At 61.8% G+C, this 23,801-nt stretch overlaps 1 protein-coding gene across 1 annotated transcript in view; it reads left to right on the plus strand.

The window, feature by feature from the left end:
• LTBP4 (latent transforming growth factor beta binding protein 4) overlaps nt 1–23,801 on the plus strand; it is a gene marked incomplete at both ends in the record, with an annotated part of 41,402 nt that overhangs the window by 13,046 nt on the left and 4,555 nt on the right. The window contains 15 exons of the mRNA XM_082299672.1: nt 424–549; nt 1,878–2,003; nt 2,973–3,098; nt 4,230–4,349; nt 5,895–6,020; nt 6,105–6,230; nt 7,338–7,460; nt 7,864–7,995; nt 9,415–9,546; nt 10,368–10,493; nt 11,817–12,137; nt 14,613–14,741; nt 17,138–17,284; nt 19,536–19,688; nt 22,715–23,026. Of these exons, the coding sequence (XP_082155798.1) occupies nt 424–549; nt 1,878–2,003; nt 2,973–3,098; nt 4,230–4,349; nt 5,895–6,020; nt 6,105–6,230; nt 7,338–7,460; nt 7,864–7,995; nt 9,415–9,546; nt 10,368–10,493; nt 11,817–12,137; nt 14,613–14,741; nt 17,138–17,284; nt 19,536–19,688; nt 22,715–23,026 (2,325 nt within the window). The remainder of the gene's footprint in view (nt 1–423; nt 550–1,877; nt 2,004–2,972; nt 3,099–4,229; nt 4,350–5,894; nt 6,021–6,104; nt 6,231–7,337; nt 7,461–7,863; nt 7,996–9,414; nt 9,547–10,367; nt 10,494–11,816; nt 12,138–14,612; nt 14,742–17,137; nt 17,285–19,535; nt 19,689–22,714; nt 23,027–23,801) is intronic.

Raw genomic sequence — 23,801 nt, forward strand, 5'->3', positions numbered from 1 at the left:
CCCGATCCCAAATTGCCCAAAATCCCACAAATTCCCCCCAAATCTCCCCGCAGTGTCCCCGTGCCAGCGGGACCCCGCCGTGTGCGGGGGCTTCTTGGGGAGTTTTGGGGTCCTGAAGGAATTTTGGGGTCCTGGAGGGGTTTTGGGGGGGATCCTGATGCGTGTCTCTGTCCCTTATCCCAAACCCCAATCCCAAATTGCCCAAAATCCCACAAATTCCCCCCAAATCTCCCCGCAGTGTCCCCGTGCCAGCGGGACCCCGCCGTGTGCGGGGGCTTCTTGGGGAGTTTTGGGGTCCTGAAGGAATTTTGGGGTCCTGGAGGGGTTTTGGGGGGGATCCTGATGCGTGTCTCTGTCCCTTATCCCAAACCCCAATCCCAAATTGCCCAAAATCCCACAAATTCCCCCCAAATCTCCCCGCAGTGTCCCCGTGCCAGCGGGACCCCGGCGTGTGCGGCCCCGGGCGCTGCGTGCCCCGGGGGGGAGGGGGCTACACCTGCCTGTGCCGGGGGGGCTTCTGGCTCAGCCCCCAGGGCACCCATTGCGTGGGTGAGTGGGGAGGGGGCTCCGGGGGGGGATTTTGGGGGGTTTTGGGGTCTTTAAAGGGGTCCTGGGGGAAATTTGGGGGAGTTTTGGGGGGATTTGGGGGGAGTTTTGGGGTGATTTGGGGGCGTTTTGGGGGGGTTCAAAGGGGGTTTGGGGGCAGCCACTGCGTGGGTGAGTGGGGAGGGGGCTCCGGGGGGGGATTTTGGGGTCTTTAAAGGGGTCCTGGGGGAAATTTGGGGGAGTTTTGGGGGGATTTGGGGGCGTTTTGGGGGGATTTGGGGGCGTTTTGGGGGGATTTGGGGGAGTTTTGGGGGGGTTTGGGGGGCGTTTTGGGGGAGTTCAAAGGGGGTTTGGGGGCAGCCACTGCGTGGGTGAGTGGGGAGGGGGCTCCGGGGGGGATTTTGGGGGGTTTTGGGGTCTTTAAAGGGGTCCTGGGGGAAATTTGGGGGAGTTTGGGGGGTGTTCAAAGGGTTTTGGGGGGATTTGGGGGAGTTTTGGGGGGATTTGGGGGAGTTTTGGGGGGATTTGGGGGCGTTTTGGGGGAGTTCAAAGGGGGTTTGGGGGCAGCCACTGCGTGGGTGAGTGGGGAGGGGGCTCCGGGGGGGGATTTTGGGGGGTTTTGGGGTCTTTAAAGGGGTCCTGGGGGAAATTTGGGGGAGTTTTGGGGGGATTTGGGGGAGTTTTGGGGGGATTTGGGGGCGTTTTGGGGGAGTTCAAAGGGGGTTTGGGGGCAGCCACTGCGTGGGTGAGTGGGGAGGGGGCTCCGGGGAGGATTTTGGGGGGTTTGGGGGTCTTTAAAGGGGTCCTGGGGGAAATTTGGGGGAGTTTGGGGGGTGTTCAAAGGGGTTTTGGGGGGATTTCGGGGGGTTTTGGGGGGATTTGGGGGAGTTTTGGGGGGGTTCAAAGGGGTTTGGGGGGGATTTGGGGGGGTTTTGGGGGGATTTGGGGGAGTTTTGGGGGGGTTCAAAGGGGTTTTGGGGGGATTTGGGGGAGTTTTGGGGGGGTTCAAAGGGGTCCTGGGGGCACCCACTGCGTGGGTGAGTGGGGAGGGGGCTCCGGGGGGGGTCCCAAGGGGGGATTTTGGGGGGTTTTGGGGCCTTTAAAGGAGTCTTGGGGGTGTTTAAAGGGTGGTTAAGGGGATTTGGGGGTGTTTAAAGCTCACCTGGGCACACCTGGGCACACCTGTGGCCCCCCAAACCCCGCGGGCACTGAGCGCCGAGGTCAGCGGGAGCCCGAAAGTTCACCTGGGCACAGCCCAGACCCCACCTGTGCCCCTCGGAGCCCCGCCTGAGCTCACCTGTGCCCACCTGTGCCCACCTGTGCCCCCCCAGACATCGACGAGTGCCGCCAGGTGCCCCCGCCCTGCTCGCCGGGGCGCTGCGAGAACTCCGTGGGCAGCTTCCGGTGCCTCTGCGGGCCCGGCTTCACCTCCGAGCCCGCGGGCACCGAGTGCCGAGGTCAGCGCCACACCTGGGCACACCTGGGCACACCTGGGCACACCCCAAACCTCACCTGGGTACACCTGGGCACACCTGGGGTACACCTGGGCACACCTAGGCACACCTGGGCACAACCCAAACCTCACCTGGGCACACCTGAGCACACCTGGGCACACCTGGGCACAACCCAAACCTTACCTGGGCACACCTGGGCACAACCCAAACCTCACCTGGGCACACCTAGGCACAACCCAAACCTCACCTGGGCACACCTGGGAACATCTGGGCACATCTGGGCACACCTGGGCACAACCCAAACCTCACCTGGGCACACCTGGGCACACCTGGGCACAACCCAAACCTCACCTGGGCACACCTGGGCACACCTGGGCACAACCCAAACCTCACCTGGGCACACCTGGGCATACATGGGCACAACCCAAACCTCACCTGGGCACACCCCAAACCTCACCTGTGCACACCTGGGAACATCTGGGCACATCTGGGCACACCTGGGCACAACCCAAACCTCACCTGGGCACACCTGGGCATACATGGGCACAACCCAAACCTCACCTGGGCACATCTGGGAACATCTGGGCACATCTGGGCACACCTAGGCACAACCCAAACCTCACCTGGGCACACCTGGGCACAACCCAAACCTCACCTGGGCACATCTGGGAACATCTGGGCACACCTGGGCACACCCCAAACCTCACCTGGGCACACCTGGGCACACCTAGGCACAACCCAAGCCTCACCTGGGCACACCTGGGCACACCTGGGCACAACCCAAACCTCACCTGGGCACACCTGGGCACACCTAGGCACAACCCAAACCTCACCTGGGCACACCTGGGCACAACCCAAACCTCACCTGGGCACATCTGGGAACATCTGGGCACACCTGGGCACACCCCAAACCTCACCTGGGCACACCTGGGCACACCTGTAACCCCCCAAACCCCACCTGTGCCCCCCCAGATGTGGACGAGTGCGCCCAGAGCCCCCCGCCCTGCGCCCACGGGCGCTGCGAGAACCGGCCCGGGGGCTACCAGTGCGTGTGCCCGGGGGGCTACCGGGGCTCCGGGGGTGACCAGCCCTGCCAGGGTGAGTGGGGGGCACTGGGATGGGTGATGGGGAGGGGTCTCTGTGCCACTGGGGGCACTGGGAGGGGGTCTTGGGATCAGCGGTCCTTGGGGTCTCCACAGTTTGGGGTCACCATGAGTTGGGGTCGCCAAGGTTTGGGGTCACTGTTATGGGGTCACCAGGGTTTGGGGTCACCATGAGTTGGGGTCACTGTTATGGGGTCACCACACCAAAAGGTCACCATGGTTTGGGGTCACCATGGTTTGGGGTCACCATGAGTTGGGGTCACTGTTACGGGGTCACGATGGCTTGGGGTCACCATGGTTTGGGGTCACTGTTATGGGGTCACCAGGGTTTGGGGTCACCACGAGTTGAGGTCACCATGGTTTGGGGTCACCATGAGTTGGGGTCACTGTTATGGGGTCACCAGGGTTTGGGGTCACCATGGTTTGGGGTCACTGTTATGGGGTCACCATGACTTGGGGTCACCATGACTTGGGGTCACCAGGGTTTGGGGTCCCATGAGTTGGGGTCACTGTTATGGGGTCACCACAACTTGGGGTCACCACGGTTTTGGGTCACCATGAGTTGGGGTCACTGTTATGGGGTCACCATGAGTTGGGGTCACCATGAGTTGGGGTCACTGTTACGGGGTCACCACAGTTTGGGGTCACCATGAGTTGGGGTCACCACAAGTTGGGGTCACCACGGTTTGGGGTCACCATGACTTGGGGTCACCGTTACGGGGTCACCATTACGGGGTCACCATGAGCTGGGGTCACCAGGATTTGGGGTCACCACAACTTGGGGTCACTGTTATGGGGTCACCACACCAAATGGTCACCATGAGTTGGGGTCACTGTTATGGGGTCACCACGGTTTGGGGTCACCATGAGTTGGGGTCACTGTTATGAGGTCACCACAACTTGGGGTCACCACAACTTGGGGTCACCAAGGTTTGGGGTCACCATGACTTGGGGTCACCATGGTTTGGGGTCACCACACCTAAAGGTCACCACGACTTGGGGTCACCACTGTTATGGGGTCACCACAACTCGTGGTCACGCTGTTATGGGATCCCTGTGATTTGGGGTCCTGGGGGGGGTCCTCATGACTCGGGGTCCCCCCCGATGTCCCCTGATGTCCCCTCAGACATCGACGAGTGCGAGAACCACCTGGCGTGTCCCGGCCAGGAGTGCGTCAACACCCCGGGCTCCTTCCGGTGCCAACCCTGCCCCGACGGCTTCCGCCTGCGACAGGGACGCTGCGCAGGTACCCCCCGGGGCCACCCGGTGCCACCTCGGTGCCACCAGAGACCCCCCAAATGAGAGGTCACCACCCCATGGGGTCACCGTTCCATGATGTCACCATGACTTGGGGTCATCGCTTCATGGGGTCATCATGATTTTGGGGGTCACCATCTTGGGGTCCCATGAGAGGTCACCACGCCAAGGGGTCACCATAACTTGAGGTCACCATGATTTGGGGTCATCGCTTCATGGGGTCACCATGATTTTGGGGGTCACCATCTTGGGGTCCCATGAGAGGTCACCACCCCACGGGGTCACCATAATTTGAGGTCACCATGATCACTTTATGGAGCCACCATGATTTTGGGGGTCACCATCTTGGGGTCCCATGAGAGGTCACCACCCCATGGGGTCACTGTTCCATGAGGTCACCATGACTTGGGGGTCTTGGAGACCCCATATCTCCTGTGGCCACCCCGTTGTGGTGTCCCCATGACTCGAGGTGACCCCCGGGTGTCCCCAAGTGACCCCCGATGTCCCCCCAGATGTGGACGAGTGCTTGGGGTCACCACACCGGAGGGGGTCACCACAACTTGGGGTCACCATGACCTCTGGTCACTCTGTTATGGGGTCACCACAGCTTGGGGTCACCATGACTTGGGGGTCTTGGAGACCCCGTATCTCCTGTGGCCACCCCGCTATGGTGTCCCCACAACTCAGGGTGTCCCCAAGTGACCCCCGATGTCCCCCCAGATGCGGACGAGTGCTTGTGGTCACCACAGCTTGGGGTCACCACACCGGAGGGGGTCACCACAGCTTGGGGTCACCACAACTTGGGGTCACCATGACTTGGAGGTCTTGGAGACCCCATATCTCCTGTGGCCACCCCGTTGTGGTGTCCCCATGACTCGAGGTGACCCCCGGGTGTCCCCAAGTGACCCCCGATGTCCCCCCAGATGTGGACGAGTGCTTGGGGTCACCACAACTTGGGGTCACCACAACTTGGGGTCACCATGACCTCTGGTCACTCTGTTATGGGGTCACCACAGCTTGGGGTCACCATGACTTGGAGGTCTTGGAGACCCCGTATCTCCTGTGGCCACCCCGCTATGGTGTCCCCATGACTTGGGGTGACCCCAAGTGACCCCCGATGACCCCCAGATGCGGACGAGTGCTTGGGGTCACCACAGCTTGGGGTCACCACAACTTGGGGTCACCATGACTTGGAGGTCTTGGAGACCCCATATCTCCTGTGGCCACCCCGTTGTGGTGTCCCCATGACTCGAGGTGACCCCCGGGTGTCCCCAAGTGACCCCCGATGTCCCCCCAGATGCGGACGAGTGCTTGGGGTCACCACACCGGAGGGGGTCACCACAGCTTGGGGTCACCACAGCTTGGGGTCACCACACCGGAGGGGGTCACCACAGCTTGGGGTCACCACAACTTGGGGTCACCATGACTTGGAGGTCTTGGAGACCCCATATCTCCTGTGGCCACCCCGTTGTGGTGCCCCCATGACTCGAGGTGACCCCCGGGTGTCCCCAAGTGACCCCCGATGTCCCCCCAGATGTGGACGAGTGCTCGGGGGGCTCCCCCTGTGCCCCCCACGGCCGCTGCCTCAACACCGCCGGCTCCTTCCGCTGCGAGTGCCACCGCGGCTACCGCGCCACGGCCGGCGCCACCGCCTGCCAGGGTGAGCGAGGACCCCCCAGCCCCATCGGGGACAACCCGGCGGTGCCACCACCCCATCCTTGGTGACCCTCTGGTGGCCCCGCAGACGTCAACGAGTGCCTGGAGGGCGACTTCTGCTTCCCGCACGGCGAGTGCGTCAACACCGCCGGCTCCTTCCGCTGCCTCTGCGCCGACGGCTTCGCCGGCACCGCCGACGGCACCGCCTGCGCCGGTGGGGGGACAGAGGGGGACACGGGTGCCCCGGGGGTGGCACCTCATGGGGACACCCAAGGGCGTGGTGGTGGTCATGGGGGGCTTGGGGTTGTGGTGGTTTTTTTTGGGGGGAGGGGGTGGTTGGGGTTGTTGTCCTGGTTTTGGTGTTCCTGTGGTTGTCCCGGTGTCCCTGTCCTGGTGTTCCCGTCCCGGTGTCCCCGTGGTTGTCCCAGTTCTGGTGTCCCCGTCCCGGTCCCGGTGTCCCCGTGGTTGTCCCGGTGTCTTCGTCCCTGTTCCAGTGTCCCCATCCCGGTCCCAGTGTCCCCAGCTCCATCCCAGTCCCAGCGTCCCCGTCCCAGTCCCAGCGTCCCCGTCCCAGTCCCAGTGTCCCCAGGGTTGTCCCAGTCCCGGTGTCCCCATCCCAGTCCCAGTGTCCCCATGTCCATCCCAGTGTCCTCATGTCCATCCCAGTCCCAGTGTCCCCATGTCCATCCCAGTGTCCCCATGCCCATCCCAGTCCTGGTGTCCCCTGTCCATCCCAGTGCCCCCCTGTCCATCCCAGTGTCGCCATATCCATCCCAGTCCCGGTGTCCCCATGCCCATCCCAGTGTTCCCATGTCCATCCCAGTCCCAGTGCCCCCATGTCCATCCCAGTGTCCCCATGCCCATCCCAGTCCTGGTGTCCCCTGTCCATCCCAGTGCCCCCATGTCCATCCCAGTGTCACCATGTCCATCCCAGTCCCGGTGTCCCCATGCCCATCCCAGTGTTCCCATGTCCATCCCAGTCCCGGTGTCCCCATGCCCATCCCAGTCCCGGTGTCCCCATGCCCATCCCGGTGTCCCCATGTCCATCCCAGTGTCCCCATGTCCATCCCGGTGTCCCCATGTCCATCCCAGTCCCAGTGTCCCCATGTCCATCCCAGTGTCCCCATGTCCATCCCAGTCCCAGTGCCCTCATGTCCATCCCAGTGTACCCATGTCCATCCCAGTGCCCCCATGTCCATCCCAGTCCCAGTGTCGCCATGTCCATCCCAGTGTCGCCATGTCCATCCCAGTGCCCCCATGCCCATCCCAGTCCCAGTGTCCCCATGTCCATCCCAGTCCTGGTGTCCCCTGTCCATCCCAGATGTGGACGAGTGCCAGCGCGGGGACGTCTGCGCCGGCGGCCGCTGCCTCAACACCGACGGCTCCTTCCAGTGCCAGTGTCCGGCCGGGTTCCGCACGGACGATGCCAAGGCCGAGTGCCAGGGTGAGGGGATGGCCAGGAATGGGCTGGGATGGGGTCACTCGGAGCCTCTGGGATGGGTCCGGCCGTGTCCGGTGTGAGGGGATGGCCGGGAATGGGCTGGGATGGGGTCACTTGGAATGTCCGGACTCTGGGATGGGTCCGGCCGTGTCCGGTGTGAGGGGATGGCCGGGAATGGGCTGGGATGGGGTCACTTGGAATGTCCGGACTCTGGGATGGGTCCGGCCGTGTCCGGTGTGAGGGGATGGCCGGGAATGGGCTGGGATGGGGTCACTTGGAATGTCCGGACTCTGGGATGGGTCCGGCCGTGTCCAGTGTGAGGGGATGGCCGGGAATGGGCTGGGATGGGGTCACTCGGAATGTCCGGACTCTGGGATGGGTCCGGAGGCTCCGGCCGTGTCCGCAGACGTGGACGAGTGCCAGGAGTACGGGGCCGGGCTCTGCGGGGCCCAGCGGTGCGAGAACATTCCCGGCTCCTATCGCTGCGTTCCCGAGTGCCAGCCGGGATTCCGGCCCGGCCACGGCGGGGACTGCGTCGGTGAGGGACAGCGATTCGGGAATGTGGGAATTTGGGATATGGGAATTTGGGATATGGGAATTTGGGATATGGGGATATGAGATTGTGATTTGGGATTGGGATTTGGGATATGGGGACATGGGAATTTGTGTTTGGGATATGGGCATTTGGGATTGGGATATGGGGATATGGGAATTTGGGTTTGGGATATGGGGGTATGGGGATATGGGAATTTGGGATTGGGATATGGGGATATGGGAATTTGGGATTGGGATATGGGATATTGGGATATGGGGATATGGGGATATGGGAATTTGGGATTGGGATATGGGGATATGGGAATTTGGGATATGGGGATATGGGATATTGGGATTGGGATATGGGGATATGGGAATTTGGGATTGGGATATGGGATATTGGGATTGGGATATGGGGATATGGGAATTTGGGATTGGGATATGGGGATATGGGAATTTGGGATATGGGGATATGGGATATTGGGATTGGGATATGGGGATATGGGAATTTGGGAATTTGGGATTGGGATATGGCATATGGGGATATGGGAATTTGGGAATTTGGGAATTTGGGATTGGGATGTGGGATATGGGGATGTGGGAACTGGGATTGGGATATGGGAACTGGGATTGGGGATGGGGATATGGGAACTGGGATTGGAAATGGGGCCATGGGGAGTGGGATGGGAATGGGGATATGGGGATGTGGGGACTGGGAGACCGGGATGGGGACTGGGAGACCGGGATGGGAACGGAGACACGGGAATTGGGATGGGCACAGGGATCGGGGTGGTCTGGGGGCTGCTCCCAGCCTGGAGCCACGGGTTCCCGGTGTGTCCCCATCCCGCTGTGTCCCCATCCCGCTGTGTCCCCATCCCAATGTCCCCATCCCGGTGTCCCCATCCCAATGTTCTCATCCCAATGTCCCCATCCCGATATCCCCATCCCAATGTCCCATCCCGGTGTCCCCATCCCAATGTCCCATCCCAATGTCCCCATCTCAATATCCCCATCCCGCTGTGTCCCCATCCCGGTGTCCCCATCCTGATATCCCCATCCTGATATCCCCATCCCAATGTCCCCATCCCGATATCCCCATCCCAATGTCACCATCCTGCTGTGTCCCCATCCCGATGTCCCTATCCCGCTGTGTCCCCATCCCGCTGTGTCCCCATCCCGCTGTGTCCCCATCCCAATGTCACCATCTCAATGTCACCATCCCGCTGTGTCCCCATCCCGATGTCTCCATCCCGATGTCTCCATCCTGATGTCTCCATCCCGATGTCCCCATCCCGCTGTGTCCCCATCCCGCTGTCCCCATCCCGCTGTGTCCCCATCCCGCTGTATCCCCATCCCGCTGTCCCAATCCCGATGTCCCCATCCCGATGTCCCCATCCCGATGTCCCCATCCCGGTGTCCGCAGACGTGGACGAGTGCCAGGAGTACGGGGCCGGGCTCTGCGGGGCCCAGCGGTGCGAGAACATTCCCGGCTCCTATCGCTGCGTTCCCGAGTGCCAGCCGGGATTCCGGCCCGGCCACGGCGGGGACTGCGTGGGTGAGGGACGGCGATTCGGGAATGTGGGAATTTGGGATATGGGAATTTGGGATATGGGGATTGATCCCGAGTGCCAGCCGGGATTCCAGCCCGGCCGCGGCGGGGACTGCGTCGGTGAGAGACAGGGATTTGGTAAATTGGGAAGTTGGGAATTTGGGATTGGGATATCGGAATTTGGGATTGGGATATCGGAATTTGGGATTGGGATATAGGGATTTGGGATATGGGGTGATGGGGATTGATCCCAAGTGCCAGCCGGGATTCAGGGCTGGGGATGGCAGGGAATCGGAATTTGGGGACACGGGATATGGGACTGGGATGGGGACGCAGGGACTGGGATGGGGACACAGGGACTGGGATGGGGACACAGGGACTGGGATGGACACAGGGACTGGGATGGGGACACAGGGACTGGGATGGACACAGGGACTGGGATGGACACCGGGACTGGGATGGACACCGGGACTGAACTGGGATGGACACCGGGACTGGGATGGACACAGGGACTGAACTGGGATGGACACCGGGACTGAACTGGGATGGACACCGGGACTGGGATGGACACCGGGACTGAACTGGGATGGACACAGGGACTGGGATGGACACCGGGACTGAACTGGGATAGACACCAGAACTGGGATGGACACCGGGACTGAACTGGGATAGACACCGGAACTGGGATGGACACTGGGACTGAACTGGGATGGACACCGGGACTGAACTGGGATGGACACCGGGACTGGGATGGACACCGGGACCAGGGCCATGGCCGGGGGGTGGCCAAGGAGCTCCGGCTGACCCCAATCCCGTTCCCGCCCCAGACGTGGACGAGTGCTCCAACGGGACCCTGTGCGGCCCCCACGCCACCTGCCACAACCTGCCCGGCTCCTTCCAGTGCGCCTGCGACCCCGGCTACGAGACTGCCCGGCACGGCCACCACTGCGTGGGTATGGCCACCGTGGGCTGGCGACACGGCCACCACCCTGGGGACACGGCCACCACCCTGGGGACACCCAAATCCTGGTCCCAGTGTCCCCAGTCCCATCCCAGTGCGACTGTGACCCTGGCTACGAGACTGCCCGGCATGGCTACCACTCTGGCAGCATGGCCACCACCCTGGGGACATGGCCACCACCCTGGGGACACCCAAATCCCGGTCCCAGTGTCCCCAGTCCCATCCAAGTGCGACTGCGACCCTGGCTATGAGACTGCCCGGCATGGCTACCACTCTGGCAGCATGGCCACCACCCTGGGGACACGGCCACCACCCTGGGGACACCCGAATCCCGCTCCCTGTGGCCCCTGTGGCCATCCCAGTGTCCCCAGTCCCATCCCAGTGCGCCTGCAACCCCGGCTACGAGACTGCCCGGCATGGCCACCACCCTGGGGACACGGCCACCACCGTGGGGACACGGCCACCACCCTGGGGACACCCAAATCCCGGTCCCAGTGTCCCCAGTCCCATCCCAGTGCGACTGCGACCCTGGCTATGAGACTGCCCAGCATGGCTACCACCCTGGGGACATGGCCACCACCCTGGGGACATGGCCACCACCCTGGGGACACCCAAATCCCGCTCCCTGTGGCCCCTGTGGCCATCCCAGTGTCCCCAGTCCCATCCCAGTGCGCCTGCGACCCTGGCTACGAGACTGCCCGGCATGGCCACCACCCTGGGGACACGTCCACCACCCTGGGGACATGGCCACCACCCTGGGGACACCCAAATCCTGGTCCCAGTGTCCCCAGTCCCATCCAAGTGCGACTGCGACCCTGGCTATGAGACTGCCCAGCATGGCCACCACCCTGGGGACACGGCCACCACCCTGGGGACATGGCCACCACCCTGGGGACACCCGAATCCCACTCCCTGTGGCCCCATCCCAGTCCCGGTGCCCTCATTCCCCCATTTCCCATCCCAAATCCCAAATCCCAATCCCAAACCCCAAATCCCGACCCCAAACCCCGCAGACGTGGACGAGTGCCAGACCCTCCGCGGGGTTTGTGGGGCCGAGCGCCCATCCCGTCCCTAAATCCCCCATTCCCACCCCAAATCCCATCCCAAATCCCAAATCCTGATCCCAAATCCCAAATCCCAAACCCCAAATCCCGACCCCAAACCCCGCAGACGTGGACGAGTGCCAGACCCTCCGCGGTCCCTAAATCTCTGCCCATCCCGTCCCTAAATCCCCCATTCCCACCCCAAATCCCACCCCATTTCCCATCCCAAATCCCAAACCCCAAACCCCAAATCCCGACCCCAAACCCCGCAGACGTGGACGAGTGCCAGACCCTCCGCGGGGTTTGTGGGGCCGAGCGCTGCGAGAACGTCGAGGGCTCCTTCCTGTGCCTGTGCCCCGATTCCCGGCAGGAATTCGACCCCATCAGCGGCCGCTGCGGAGCCGCCCCGACCCCACAGATCCCCCAAACGCCCCAAACGGCCCCAAACCCGCCCGGCTCCGCGCTGGCCTCGTGCTTCAGTAGGGCCTGCGGGCTCCTGGCCCCAAACGTCACTCGCCCGCAGTGCTGCTGCACCCTGGGGTGGGCGTGGGGGGCACAGTGCCCCGGGCAGCCCTGCCCCACACCTGGCACAGGTGAGAGACACCCCAAAAGGAATGGGGTGGGTTTGGGGTGGGATTTGGGGTGGATTTGGGGTGGGTTTGGGGTGGATTTGGGGTGGATTTGGAGTGGATTTGGGGTGGACTTGGGGGGCACAGTGCCCCGGGCAGCCCTGCCCCACACCTGGCACAGGTGAGAGACACCCCAAAAGGAATGGGGTGGGTTTGGGGTGGGATTTGGGGTGGATTTGGGGTGGGTTTGGGGAATGGGACGGATTTGGGGTGGATTTGGGGTGGGTTTGGGGTGGATTTGGGGTGGATTTGGAGTGGATTTGGGGTGGACTTGGGGGGCACAGTGCCCCGGGCAGCCCTGCCCCACACCTGGCACAGGTGAAAGACACCCCAAAAGGAATGGGGTGGGATTTGGGGTGGATTTGGGGTGGGTTTGGGGTGAATTGGGGTGGATTTGGGGAATGGGGTGGATTTGGGGGTGGGGAATGGGATGGATTTGGGGTGAATTTGGGGGAGATTTGAGGTGAATTTGGGGTGAATTTGGATGAATTTGGGGTGAATTTGAGGTGAATTTGGGGTGAATTTGGGGTGGATTTGGGGGTGGGGAATGGGATGGATTTGGGGTGAATTTGGGGGAGATTTGAGGTGAATTTGGGGTGAATTTGAGGTGAATTTGAGGTGAATTTGGGGTGAATTTGAGGTGGATTTGGGGTGGATTTGGGGTGGATTTGGGGGTGGGGAATGGGACGGATTTGGGGTGGATTTGGGGTGGATTTGGGGTGGGGTTGGGGTGGATTTGGGGGGCACAGTGCCCCGGGCAGCCCTGCCCCACACCTGGCACAGGTGAAAGACACCCCAAAAGGAATGGGGTGGGTTTGGGGTGGGATTTGGGGTGGATTTGGGGTGGGTTTGGGGTGGATTTGGGGTGGATTTGGAGTGGATTTGGGGTGGACTTGGGGGGCACAGTGCCCCGGGCAGCCCTGCCCCACACCTGGCACAGGTGAAAGACACCCCAAAAGGAATGGGGTGGGATTTGGGGTGGATTTGGGGTGGGTTTGGGGTGAATTGGGGTGGATTTGGGGAATGGGGTGGATTTGGGGGTGGGGAATGGGATGGATTTGGGGTGAATTTGGGGGAGATTTGAGGTGAATTTGGGGTGAATTTGGATGAATTTGGGGTGAATTTGAGGTGAATTTGGGGTGAATTTGGGGTGGATTTGGGGGTGGGGAATGGGATGGATTTGGGGTGAATTTGGGGGAGATTTGAGGTGAATTTGGGGTGAATTTGAGGTGAATTTGAGGTGAATTTGGGGTGAATTTGAGGTGGATTTGGGGTGGATTTGGGGTGGATTTGGGGTGGGTTTGAGGGTGGGGAATGGGACGGATTTGGGGTGGATTTTGGGTGGGTTTGGGGTGGATTTGGGGGTGAATTTGAGATGAATTTTGAGGTGAATTTGGGATGAATTTGGGGTGTGGAAAAGGGGAGGGGTTGCACGAGAAGAATTTGGGGAGGGGGGGGGTCCCGGTCAGAATTTTGGGGGTCCCTGACCCCCCCCATTTCCCCTCCCCCCCCCAGAGGATCACCTGTCCCTGTGTCCCCACGGGCCCGGCCGAGTCCCCGAGGGTCCCCAGGGCCCCCCCGCGGGTGAGTCCGGACCCCCCAGGGGAGACCCCGGCCCATGGGGGGGTCCCTGGGGGGGGTCCCTGGGGGGGTCCCTGGAGGGGTCCTGGGGGGTCCCCGTGTCCATGGGGGGTCCCTGGGGGGGTCTTGGGGGTCCCTGGGGGGTCTCGGGGGGGTCTCCGTGTCCCTGGGGGGGTCTTGGGGGGTCCTGGGAGGTCCCTGGGGGGGTCTTGGGGGTCCCTGGGGGGAGTCCTGGGGGGGGTCTTGGGGGGTCCCCGTGTCCCTGGGGGTCCCCGAGCCCCTGGGGGGTCCTGGGGGGTCCCTGGGGTGGTCTTGGGGGTCCCTGGGGGGTCCTCAGGGGTCCTCGTGTCCCTGGGGGGGTCTTGGGAGTCCCTGGGGGGGTCCTGGGGGGTCCCCGTGTCCATGGGGGGTCCCTGGGGGGGTCTTGGGGGTCCCTGGGGGGGTCTTGGGGGGGTCCCCGTGTCCATGGAGGGGTCCTGGGGGGGTCTTGGGGGTCCCTGGGGGGTCTTGGGAGGTCCCCGTGTCCCTGCGGGGGTCCCTGGGGGGGTCTTGGGGGGTCCCCGGGGTCCTGGGGGGTCCTTGGGGGGTCCTGGGGGTTCTTGGGGGGTCCCTGAGCCCCTCACACCCTTGGGGAGGGGTCTCGGGGGGGGGTCCAGCCCTGGGGGGGTCTTGGGGGGTCCTTGGGGAGACCCCGGCCCATGGGGGGGGGTCCCAGGGGGGCTCTGGGGGGGTCCCTGGGTGGTCCCTGTGTCCCCCCTCCCCCTGGGGGGGGTCGCTGTGGTTTGGGGGGGATGGGGGGGATGGGGGGGGGTGTCCCCCAGCTCCCCCTCCCCTGACTGCCCCTTCCCCCCCCCCCAGACGTGGACGAGTGCGCGCTGTTCGCGCCCGCGCTCTGCCGGGGGGGGGTCTGCGTGAACGCCGCCCCCGCCTTCAGCTGCTACTGCCCCAGCGGCTTCTACTTCGAGCAGGAGCACCTGCAGTGCGTGGGTGAGCGCCGGGCACCTGCCAGGACCTGCCAGGACCTGCCTGTGCCTGCCAGGACCTGCCTGTGTCTGTCTGTGCCTGTCTGTGCCTGCCAGGACCTGTCTGTACCGGCCTGTGCCTGCCAGGACCTGCCTGTGTCTGTCTGTACCTGTCTGTGCCTGCCAGGACCTGCCTGTGTCTGTCTGTACCTGCCTGTGCCTGCCAGGACCTGCCTGTGCCTGTCTGTGCCTGTCTGTGCCTGCCAGGACCTGTCTGTGCCTGTCTGTGCCTGCCAGGACCTGCCTGTGTCCGTCTGTGCCTGCCTGTACCTGCCAGGACCTGCCTGTGCCTGTCTGTGCCTGTCAGGACCTGCCTGTGTCCGTCTGTGCCTGCCTGTACCTGCCAGGACCTGCCTGTGCCTGTCTGTGCCTGTCTGTGCCTGCCAGGACCTGTCTGTGTCTGTCTGTACCTGCCAGGACCTGTCTGTGTCTGTCTGTAGCTGTCTGTGCCTGCCAGGACCTGCCTGTGTCCGTCTGTGCCTGCCTGTACCTGCCAGGACCTGTCTGTGTCCGTCTGTGTCTGTCTGTACCTGTCTGTACCTGCCAGGACCTGTCTGTGTCTGTCTGTACCTGCCAGGACCTGCCTGTGTCTGTCTGTGCCTGCCTGTGCCTGCCAGGACCTGTCTGTGCCTGTCTGTACCTGTCTGTGCCTGCCAGGACCTGTCTGTGTCTGTCTGTACCTGCCAGGACCTGCCTGTGCCTGCCAGGACCTGCCTGTGCCTGTCTGTAGCTGTCTGTGCCTGCCAGGACCTGCCTGTGCCTGCCAGGACCTGTCTGTACCTGCCTGTGCCTGTCTGTGCCTGCCAGGACCTGTCTGTGTCCGTCTGTGCCTGCCAGGACCTGCCTGTGCCTGTCTGTGCCTGCCAGGACCTGTCTGTGTCTGTCTGTACCTGCCAGGACCTGCCTGTGCCTGCCAGGACCTGTCTGTGTCTGTCTGTGTCCGTCTGTACCTGCCAGGACCTGCCTGTGCCTGTCTGTAGCTGTCTGTACCTGCCAGGACCTGCCTGTGCCTGTCTGTGCCTGTCTGTGCCTGTCAGGACCTGCCTGTGTCCGTCTGTGCCTGCCTGTACCTGCCAGGACCTGCCTGTGCCTGTCTGTGCCTGTCTGTACCTGCCAGGACCTGTCTGTGTCTGTCTGTGCCTGTCTGTGCCTTCCAGGACCTGTCTGTGTCTGTCTGTGCCTGCCAGGACCTGCCTGTGTCTGTCTGTGTCCGTCTGTACCTGCCAGGACCTGCCTGTGCCTGTCTGTAGCTGTCTGTACCTGCCAGGACCTGTCTGTGTCTGTCTGTGCCTGCCAGGACCTGCCTGTGTCTGTCTGTGTCTGTCTGTGTCTGTCAGGACCTGCCAGGACCTGTCTGTGCCTGTCTGTACCTGCCAGGACCTGTCTGTGTCTGTCTGTGTCCGTCTGTACCTGCCAGGACCTGTCTGTACCTGTCTGTACCTGCCAGGACCTGTCTGTGTCTGTCTGTGTCCGTCTGTACCTGCCAGGACCTGTCTGTGTCCGTCTGTACCTGCCAGGACCTGTGTGCACCCCCAAACCCCTCCTAAATCTCCCCAAACCTCCCCAAAATCCCTCTTAAACCCCCCAAAATCTCCTTAAACACCCCTAAACCCCCCAAAATCCCCCGAAACCCCCCCAGAATCCCTCCTAAACCCCTCCTAAACCCCCCAAACCCTTCCTAACCCTCCCCTACAGCCCCCTCCCCATCCTCAAACCCCGCCTAAACTCCCCCTTAACCCCCCAAATCCCCCCTAAACCCCCCAAAATCCCCCCTAAACCCCCCAAATCCCCCCTAAACCCCCCAAAATCCCCCCTAAACCTCTCCTAAACCCTTCCTAAACCCCCCTAAACCCCTCCTAACCCTCCCCAAACCGCCCCTACAGCCCCCTCCCCATCCTCAAACCCCGCCTAAACTCCCCCTTAACCCCCCAAAATCCCCCCTAAACCCCCCAAAATCCCCCCGAAAGCCCCTCCTAATCCCCCGTAAACCTCTCCTAACCCCCCCAAACCCCTTCTAAACTCCCCTAAACCCCTCCTAACCCCCCCAAACCCCTCCTAACCCTCCCCAAACCGCCCCTACAGCCCCCTCCCCATCCTCAAACCCCGCCTAAACCCCCCAAAATCCCCCGAAAACCCCTCCTAATCCCCCTAAACCCATCCTAACCCCCCCAAACCCCTCCTAACCCTCCCCAAACCGCCCCTACAGCCCCCTCCCCATCCTCAAACCCCGCCTAAACTCCCCCTTAACCCCCCAAATCCCCTCTAAACTGCCCCAAATCCCCCCTCAAACCCCTCCTAACCCCCCCAAACCCTTCCTAACCCCCCTTAAACCCCTCCTAAACCCCATTTCCCCCCCCCCAGACAACGACGAGTGCGCGGCGGCCGAGGCCGAGCCGTGCCTGGGGGGGCTCTGTGTGAACACGGTGGGCTCGTACCTCTGCTCCTGCCCCCCCCCGCTCATCCTCGACCCCTCCCAGCGCCGCTGCGTGGCCAACGACTCCAGCCCGGGTGGGTTTTGGGGGGCCGGGGGGGTCCCCGATATCGGGGAGGGGTGAGGGGACCCAGGTTTGGGGGGTTTAGGGGGGGTTCGAGGGGATTTTGGGGGGTAGAAAGGGGTTAGGAGGGGCTTGAGGGGGGTTAGGATGAGGTTTGAGGGGGGTTAGGAGGGGTTTAGGGGGGTTAGGAGGGGTTTAGGGGGGTTAGGATGGGGTTTGAGGGGGGTTAGGATGGGTTTGAGGGGGGTTAGGAGGGGTTTGAGGGGGGTTAGGAGGGGTTTTAGCGGGGTTAGGAGGGGTTTTAGCGGGGTTAGGAGGGGTTTTAGCGGGGTTAGGAGGGGTTTGAGGGGGGTTAGGATGGGTTTGAGGGGGGTTAGGAGGGGCTTGAGGGGGGTTAGGAGGGGTTTTAGGGGGGTTAGGATGGGTTTGAGGGGGGTTAGGAGGGGCTTGAGGGGGGTTAGGAGGGGTTTGAGGGGGGTTAGGAGGGGTTTGAGGGGGGTTAGGAGGGGTTTAGGGGGGTTAGGATGGGGTTTGAGGGGGGTTAGGATGGGTTTGAGGGGGGTTAGGAGGGGCTTGAGGGGGGTTAGGAGGGGTTTGAGGGGGGTTAGGATGGGTTTTAGCGGGGTTAGGAGGGGTTTGAGGGGGGTTAAGAGGGGTTTTAGGGGGGTTAGGAGGGGTTTTAGGGGGGTTAGGAGGGGTTTTAGGGGAGTTAGGAGGGGTTTGAGGGGGGTTAGGATGAGGTTTGAGGGGGGTTAGGAGGGGTTTAGGGGGTTAGGATGGGGTTTGAGGGGGGTTAGGATGGGTTTTAGGGGGGTTAGGAGAGGTTTGAGGAGGGTTAGGAGGGGTTTTAGGGGGGTTTAGAGGGATTTTAGGGGGGTTAGGAGGGGCTTGAGGGGGGTTAGGAGCGGTTTTAGGGCAGTTAGGAGCGGTTTTAGGAGGGTTAGGAGGGGTTTAGGAGGAGTTGGGGGGGTTAGGAGAGGTTTTAGGGGGATTAGGAGCGGTTTTAGGGGGGTTAGGAGAGGTTTTAGGGGGGTTAGAAGGAGTTTTGGGGGTCCCCGATATCGGGGGTCCCCATTAGGGGAGGGGGGGATCGATGGGGGGCGGTTCCCCACGAAGGACCCCAATAATGGGGATTTTTGGGGTTTCCCATTAACGGCGATTTTTGGGGTTCCCCATTAACGGCGATTTTTGGGGTTTCCCATTAACGGCGATTTTTGGGTTCCCATTAACGGCGATTTTTGGGATTCCCATTAACGGCGATTTTTGGGGTTCCCATTAACGGCGATTTTTGGGTTCCCCATTAACGGCGATTTTTGGGGTCCCCCATTAACGGCGATTTTTGGGGTTCCCATTAACGGCGATTTTTGGGGTTCCCATCAACGGCGATTTTTGGGGTTCCCATTAACGGCGATTTTTGGGGTTCCCATTAACGGCGATTTTTGGGTTCCCATTAACGGCGATTTTTGGGGTTTCCCATTAACGGCGATTTTTGGGGTCCCCCATTAACGGCGATTTTTGGGTTCCCATTAACGGCGATTTTTGGGTCCCATTAACGGCAATTTTTGGGTCCTCATTAACGGCGATTTTTGGGGTTCCCATTAACGGCGATTTTTGGGTCCTCATTAACGGCGATTTTTGGGGTTCCCATTAACGGCGATTTTTGGGGTCCCATTAACGGCGATTTTTGGGGTTCCCATTAACGGCGATTTTTGGGTCCTCATTAACGGCGATTTTTGGGGTTCCCATTAACGGCGATTTTTGGGGTTCCATTAACGGCGATTTTTGGGGTTTCCCATTAACGGCGATTTTTGGGATTCCCCATTCACGGCGATTTTTGGGGTTCCCATTAACGGCGATTTTTGGTTTCCCCATTAACGGCGATTTTTGGGGTTCCCATTAACGGCGATTTTTGGGGTCCCATTAACGGCGATTTTTGGGGTCTCCCATTAACGGCGATTTTTGGGATTCCCCATTAACGGGGATTTTTGGGTTCCCATTAACGGCGATTTTTGGGGTTCCCATTAACGGGGCTGCACTTTTGGGGGTCGCGGCCCCCCAAATAAGACCCCCCCCCAAATTTTAACTCCCCCAGAGGGGTCCGTGGCCGTGAGCTGGCAGGAGCTGGGACCACCTTTTGGGGTGGGGGGCGTTATTTGGGGTCCCCATTAACGGCGATTTTTTGGGGATTTCCATTAACGGGGCTGCACTTTTGGGGGTCGCGACCCCCCAAATAAGACCCCCCCCCCAAATTTTAACTCCCCCAGAGGGGTCCGTGGCCGTGTGCTGGCAGGAGGTGGGGCCGGACCTGGTGTGCGGGCGGCCGCGGCGGGCGGGGCAGGTGACCTACACCGAGTGCTGCTGCCTGTACGGGCAGGCGTGGGGCATGGACTGCGCGCTGTGCCCCGCCCCCCACTCCGGTGAGACCCCCGAGACCCCCCGGGACCCCCCAAATTCACCCCCGGTACCGGGGGGAGGAGGGGAATGAGGAGGGGCTGGGACCAGTATGGGTACTGGGAGCACTGGGAACACTGGGAGTCCCGGTGTGGGGCATGGACTGCGCGCTGTGCCCCGCCCCCCACTCCGGTGAGACCCCCGGGACCCCCCAAATTCACCCCCGGTACCGGGGGGAGGCGGGGAATGAGGAGGGGCTGGGACCAGTATGGGTACTGGGAGCACTGGGAGCACTGGGAGTCCCGGTGTGGGGCATGGACTGCGCGCTGTGCCCCGCCCCCCACTCCGGTGAGACCCCCGAGACCCCCCGGGACCCCCCAAATTCACCCCCGGTACCGGGGGGAGGAGGGGAATGAGGAGGGGCTGGGACCAGTATGGGTACTGGGAGCACTGGGAGCACTGGGAGGGGAAAGGGGTGATGGGAGAGGGCTTAAATTGGGCCCGAAATTCCCCGAAATCCCCTGAAATTGCCCCCAAAATCCCCCGAATTCCCCCAAAATCCCCTGAAATTCCCCCGAAATCCCCCAAAATCCCCCGAATTCCCCCAAATTCCTCCAAAATTCCCCCCAAATCCCCCCCAGATTCCTCCAAAATCCCCCCTGAATTCCCTCAAGTTCCCCCAAATTCCCCCAAATCCCCCCCAAATCCACCAAATCTACCCCAAAATCCCCCAAGTTCCCCCCAATCCCCCCAAAATCCCCCCAAATTCTCCCAAATTTCCCCGAAATTTCCCTGAAATCCCCCGAAATCCCCCCAAATTCCCTAAATCCCCCCAAATTCCCCCCAAATCCCTCCTAAATCCCCCAAATTCCCCCAAAATCCCCCCTAAACTCCCCAAATCCCCCCAAATTCTCCCAAAATCCTCTAAATCCCCCCCAAATCCCCATAATCCCCCCAAATCCCCCCTAAATGCCCCCCAAAATCCACCGAAATCCCCCAAAATTCCCCCCGTCCCCCAAAACCCCCAAAATCCTCCCAAACCCCCAAATCCCCCCAAATTCTCCCCAAATCCCCCCAAATTCTCCCAAATTTCCCCGAAATTTCCCCAAAATCCCCCGAAATCCCCCAAAATCTCCCCAAATTCCCCAAATCCCCCCAAATTCTCCCAAAATTTACCCCCAAAACCCCCCAGATCCTCCCAAACCCTCCCAAATTCCCCCTAAAACCCCCAAAATCCCCCCAAAATCCCCTCAAATTTCCCCCAAATTCTCCCCAAATCCCCTCAAAACCCCCCTCCCCTATTTCAACGCCCCTCCTCCCCCCCCCCAATTTGGGCACCCCCCCCGACTCCCCCTCCCCCAAATTTCGGGGTTCACCCCCCCCAAACTCCCCCAAATTTTGGGGTTCACCCTCCCCCTCCCCCAAATTTCGGGGTTCACCCCCCCCAACTCCCCCCAAATTTCGGGGTTCACCCCCCCTCCCCCAAATTTCGGGGTTCACCCCCCCCAAACTCCCCCAAATTTCGGGGTTCACCCCCCCCCAAATTTAGGGGTTCACCCCCCCTCCCCCTCCCCCCAAATTTGGGCACCCCCCCTCCCCCAAATTTCGGGGTTCACCCCCCCCCCCAAATTTCGGGGTTCACCCCCCCCCTCCTCCCCCTCCCCCAAATTTCGGGGTTCACCCCCCCAAACTCCCCCAAATTTCGGGGTTCACCCCCCCTCCCCCTCCCCCCAAATTTGGGCACCCCCCCTCCCCCCTCCCCCAAATTTCGGGGTTCACCCCCCCTCCTCCCCCTCCCCCAAATTTCGGGATTCACCCCCCCCCAAACTCCCCCAAATTTCGGGGTTCACCCCCCCCTCCTCCCCCTCCCCCAAATTTCGGGGTTCACCCCCCCCAAACTCCCCCAAATTTCGGGGTTCACCCCCCCCTCCCCCTCCCCCAAATTTCGGGGTTCACCCCCCCTCCCCCTCCCCCCAAATTTGGGCACCCCCCCTCCCCCCTCCCCCAAATTTCGGGGTTCACCCCCCCCCCAAATTTCGGGGTTCACCCCCCCCAAACTCCCCCAAATTTCGGGGTTCACCCCCCCAACTCCCCCAAATTTCGGGGTTCACCCCCCCTCCCCCTCCCCCCAAATTTGGGCACCCCCCCTCCCCCTCCCCCAAATTTCGGGGTTCACCCCCCCCAACTCCCCCAAATTTCGGGGTTCATCCCCCCTCCTCCCCCTCCCCCAAATTTCGGGGTTCACCCCCCGTCCCCCAAATTTTGGGGTTCACCCCCCCCCAAATTTCGGGGTTCACCCCCCCCCCCAAATTTCGGGGTTCACCCCCCCCAAACTCCCCCTCCCCCCAAATTTGGGCACCCCCCCTCCCCCCTCCCCCAAATTTCGGGGTTCACCCCCCCTCCTCCCCCTCCCCCAAATTTCGGGGTTCACCCCCCCTCCTCCCCCTCCCCCAAATTTCGGGGTTCACCCCCCCAAACTCCCCCAAATTTCGGGGTTCACCCCCCCCTCCTCCCCCTCCCCCAAATTTCGGGGTTCACCCCCCGTCCCCCAAATTTTGGGGTTCACCCCCCCCCAAATTTCGGGGTTCACCCCCCCCCCCAAATTTCGGGGTTCACCCCCCCCAAACTCCCCCCCCCCAAATTTGGGCACCCCCCCCGACTCCCCCTCCCCCAAATTTCGGGGTTCACCCCCCCCAAACTCCCCCAAATTTCGGGGTTCACCCTCCCCCTCCCCCAAATTTCGGGGTTCACCCCCCCCGACTCCCCCTCCCCCAAATTTCGGGGTTCACCCCCCTCCTCCCCCTCCCCCCAAATTTGGGCACCCCCCCTCCCCCCTCCCCCAAATTTCGGGATTCACCCCCCCCAAACTCCCCCAAATTTCGGGGTTCACCCCTCCCCCAAATTTCGGGGTTCACCCCCCCCAACTCCCCCAAATTTCGGGGTTCACCCCCCCCCCCAAATTTCGGGGTTCACCCCCCCCTCCTCCCCCTCCCCCAAATTTCGGGGTTCACCCCCCCCCTCTCGTTTTTTTTTCTCTCCCCTCCCCCCCCAGACGACTTCGAGCTCCTCTGCAACGTCCTGAGACCCCCCAACTTCGCCCCCCCCCTCTACGACCCCTCCCCAAATTTCCCCCCTCCCCCCCCCCACTTCCCCCCTCCCCAATTCGGGCCCCTCCCTTACGGGGGCCCCCCCGAATTTTTTGGGGCGCTGCGACCCCACCCCGAGCCCTTCCCTTTCGGGGGGGGGGGGTTGGGCTACGACCCCCGGCTTGGGGGAGGGGTGGGCGACCCCTCCCTTTCCGCCCCTCGCCCACCGCCCCTCCCCCCTCGCTACGAGGATTTTGGGGACCCCCGGGGAGTTTTGGGCACCCAGAGGGGGAGGGGACCCCGATTTGAGCCCCCCGAGCCCCCCCCGGACCCCCGAGGGGGCCCCCCCTGGAATTTCCAAGCGCTCGGGACCCCCGAGGAGGAGGAGGAGGAGGAGGAGGAGGAAGGTGAGGGGGTTTTTTGGGGGAATTTTGGGGGGTTTTGGGGGGATTTTGGGGGAGTTTTGGGGGTTTTGGGGGAGTTTTGGGGTTCTTTGGGTTGTTTTGGGGGTTTTTATTCGGGTTTTGGGGTTTTTTGGGGTTCTTTGGGTGGGTTTTGGGGGGGTTTTTTTGGGTTTCGGGGGTTTTTGGGCTTCTTTGGGTTGTTTTGGGGGTGTTTTTTTTGTTGTTTCAGGGTTTTTTGGGGTTCTTTGGGTTGTTTTGGGGGTTTTTTTCGGGTTTCGGGTTTTTTTGGGGTTCTTTGGGTGGATTTTTGGGGGTTTTTTTGGGTCTGAAGCCCCCTCCCCTCTTTAGGGGCGCAGGATGAGGATGGGGACTTTGGGAGATTCCTTTGGGGTTGGTTTTGGGGTTTTTTGGGGGGTTTTGGGGTTTTTTGGGGTTCTTTGGGTTGTTTTGGGGGTTTTTTTTGGGGTTTCGGGGGTTTTTGGGGTTCTTTGGGTGGGTTTTGGGGGGGTTTTTTTGGGTTTCGGAGGTTTTTGGGCTTCTTTGGGTTGTTTTGGGGGTGTTTTTTTTTTTGTTTCAGGGTTTTTTGGGGTTCTTTGGGTTGGTTCTGGGGGTTTTATTCGGGTTTCGGGGTTTTTGGGGGTTCTTTGGG

This window comes from Coloeus monedula (genome assembly GCF_965178545.1).
Source record: "Coloeus monedula genome assembly, chromosome: 33".
In the NCBI taxonomy this organism is placed as follows: domain Eukaryota; kingdom Metazoa; phylum Chordata; class Aves; order Passeriformes; family Corvidae; genus Coloeus; species Coloeus monedula.